This window comes from Protobothrops mucrosquamatus, unplaced genomic scaffold (assembly GCF_001527695.2).
Source record: "Protobothrops mucrosquamatus isolate PMUCROS unplaced genomic scaffold, P.Mucros_1.0 scaffold8991, whole genome shotgun sequence".
In the NCBI taxonomy this organism is placed as follows: Eukaryota; Metazoa; Chordata; class Lepidosauria; order Squamata; family Viperidae; genus Protobothrops; species Protobothrops mucrosquamatus.
In genome coordinates, this window is record NW_015394783.1 from 1 (window position 1) to 2,985 (window position 2,985).

Sequence of the window (2,985 nt, forward strand, 5' to 3'; positions counted from 1 at the left end):
ATCGGCTGACAGAACGCAAACGGACAGAACGCAGGTCTAGCTGGGTCACCATGGGCATAACCGGCTGCACCGGACTCAGCTTCGGGCCCAACTTGGCTCCAAAGGTAGAATCCGAGTGGTGTCGGCTTACTTTGGCTTTGCTCTTGTGCGAGATCTTCAAGCCCGAGAGGTCCAGGTGTGTTGGTGGGGCAAAGGGCAGATCGAAGGAGAGACGAGACTTGGGGCTTCGTTCCATAGGAGAAACAGGGGGTAGGGAGGACTTCCTCTCCGGCACAAGGGGCCTTGTCCGTCCACTCTGGTGAGGAGCATGACCCAGAACCATGGATGTTGGAACGGTTGGGGTTGGCGTTTCAGACTGACTGGAGTAGCCACTGGAGGGAGACATTAGCCCTGTCAACCTCCCTGGGGAAGAGGTTTTCAAACTCATGTCAGCACAGAGGTGAGATGGGGTGGTGGCCCGGGAGACAGAAGGAGATGGGAGGGACTCAGAACTACCACGTACTTTGGACAGTTCAATTACAGTAGTCCCAGTAGCAGTGCTGGATCCGGACAAGGAGCAATAAGGATCCCCAGAATTCCATTCAGGCATAAAGCCCTGCTGGGCATAGGGCCTGCTCTCCAATTCCCTGGTTGGATCACCTTGGACTTTGCTGTGGACCTGTGCATCGGGCAGCAAATAAAGACTTTTGGGTCTCTGATCCTGGGGCAGTGCCTCACCACTCACTTCTGCTTCGCCGACTTGCCCTTCTTTTATCAAGGAGACGCTGCGCATGGGTGGGCAAGGCTTCTTCTTGGCCTTCTTGAGAGAGATACTCTTGGTTCGTTGTCGGCGCTGCCTTCGGGCCTCTTGCTCCAGAGCCAGGGAGATGTTGTCTGTGCTGGTGCTCCCCTCCGAGCTGGCACTGGGATAACTAAGGCCACAGGTCTCACTGCCCCCAATGTCCACTGAGCACAGGGAGGCTGTGTCTGTAGGGACAGAAAGTGACCTCTCACGGAATTTGCACATGATTCTCTCCCTCTCCAGTTGGGACGATTCCTCTTCACTTGAGTTGACAAGGGCTGCAGGGACTTTGACGTCTCTCGTTCCACACCTCGAGCTTCCCTCAGCCTCTAAGGGGGACTCAGGAGAAGTGCAAAACGTCCCACACTCATTCACCCCAGCCATATTGTCTTGGCTAATGAAGAAAGAAGAAAGCTGATCTGCCTCTGGAGTGTCCCTGGGTGTGCAAGGAGACATCTGAGATGCGCTCTCTGCTGCTGCCACCTCATTTTGGCTCACAGGAGAGTTGGTGTAGCAGAAGGAGGATGTGCTGCAACCAGGAGAGAAGATGGAGTCCTCTTTGGGGCCATTGCACAATGGGCTGGCGTACATCACCTTGGGGTTCTCAGCACGGCCTGCTTGGATTTGGCAACCTCGTCCCTGTAGGACTCCCCCGAGATCACTGAAGGTCTTTCTCAGCTGTGGTCGGGACTGAGGAGACCGGGCTTGGCGAGTGGAGCTCCTTCCATTGACCACATCAGGGACAAAATTGCAAGAGATGGACTCAGCTATGGTGGCCGGTGGGTTGACGATGGGCCCATTGCTACTTCCTAGAGAAGAGTTAGAAAGGCAAGGATGAAACAGAGTAGAGAAGCTCTTTAAGACCTGTGGACTTCAACTCCCAGAATTCTGTCTATTCAAGCCAGCTAGGGAATTCTGGGAATTGTAGTCCACAAGTCTTAAAAAACTGCCAGTACCTTGCTTAGATACACAACATGGTGCCGATTAAAGAAAAGAGCCTTTTATTCAGCTTTGGGTGCACCCCAGCCTGCGACGTATGTTTTAAATCAACAAATAAAATAAATATCTTTACGACTGACCAGCAAAAACCAAAAAAGCAAGGGAGCAGCTGCCCCACCAGTTGGTCACCTGGATCACGTAGAGAGAGGTGGGGAAAACCAATCACGGTCCGTCTTCGGCGTAGCAAAGACTTGGGATTCATGGCGGTCTCTGTATTGAACAAGGAGTGCCGTGCGCTGGCGTGTCGAGCAAACGGCTGCCCTGGAATCGAGAAAAAAGAGATTCAGTGGTCCAAGCAAAGACTAGGAAGCCCAGAAGATGACAACAGACAGGAGAGGCAGATGACCTTAACTCGTGTTTCTCAATCTCAGCAGCTTTAAGATGGGTGGTCTTCAATTCCCAGAATTCCCCAGCTGGCTTCAACAGAGAGATGGTTTGCATGTAGGTGTGTAATTGTGACAGGAATGGAGGGACAAAAACCCACCAGCATCCTCTAAAAATCTCAAGCTTTTGCTGTGCCGAGTTTGAATTTATTAGATGCTGATGGTGATAGGACCACAAATGTAGGCTAACATTACACGCAGTCCTCATTTAATGACCACAGCTGGAACCAGCCACTTGGTCGTTAAGGGAAGAAGTTGCTAAGCGAAACCCTGACTGTATTTTCAATCTTACTTCAGCTTTCCTTTGCTTTACAGACCCGTGAAATGAGAGGACGGGTCACAAAGTTGCTTTTTTCCCCATTACCACTCTTGCTGAGAACAGTAGTCACCAAACGAGGCAGCTGCTAAGCAAGGACTCCCTGTACGTGCAACACTCACAAACAAAATACCCAAAATGAGAGGGAAGAAATAGTGTGTTCCAATATCTCAGGGGCTGCCCCAAAGAAGAGGGAGTCAAGCTATTCTCCAAAGCGCCCGAAGGCAGGACAAGAAGCAACGGATGGAAACTAACCAAGGAGAGAAGCAACCTAGAACTAAGGAGAAACTTCCTGACAGTTAGAACTATTAACCAGTGGAACAACCTGCCTCCAGAAGCGGTGAATGCTCCAACACTGGAAGTTTTTAAGAAGAGACTGGACAGCCATTTGTCTGAAATGGTATAGGGTTACCTGCCTGAGCAGGGGGTTGGACTTGATGACCTCCAAGGTCCCTTCCAACTTTATTATTATTATTATTATTATTATTATTATTATTATTATTATT

The 2,985-nt window shown here is 50.5% G+C and overlaps 1 protein-coding gene across 1 annotated transcript in view; it reads right to left on the minus strand.

The window, feature by feature from the left end:
• Positions 1-6: 6 nt before the first annotated feature.
• LOC107300887 (Nance-Horan syndrome protein-like) overlaps positions 7-2,985 on the minus strand; it is a gene marked incomplete at its 3' end in the record, with an annotated part of 7,113 nt that continues 4,134 nt past the window's right edge. The window contains exons 5-6 of the mRNA XM_015830171.1: positions 1,910-2,041; positions 7-1,590 (exon numbers count right to left, since the gene is read on the minus strand). Coding sequence (XP_015685657.1) covers positions 7-1,590; positions 1,910-2,041 — 1,716 coding nt within the window. The remainder of the gene's footprint in view (positions 1,591-1,909; positions 2,042-2,985) is intronic.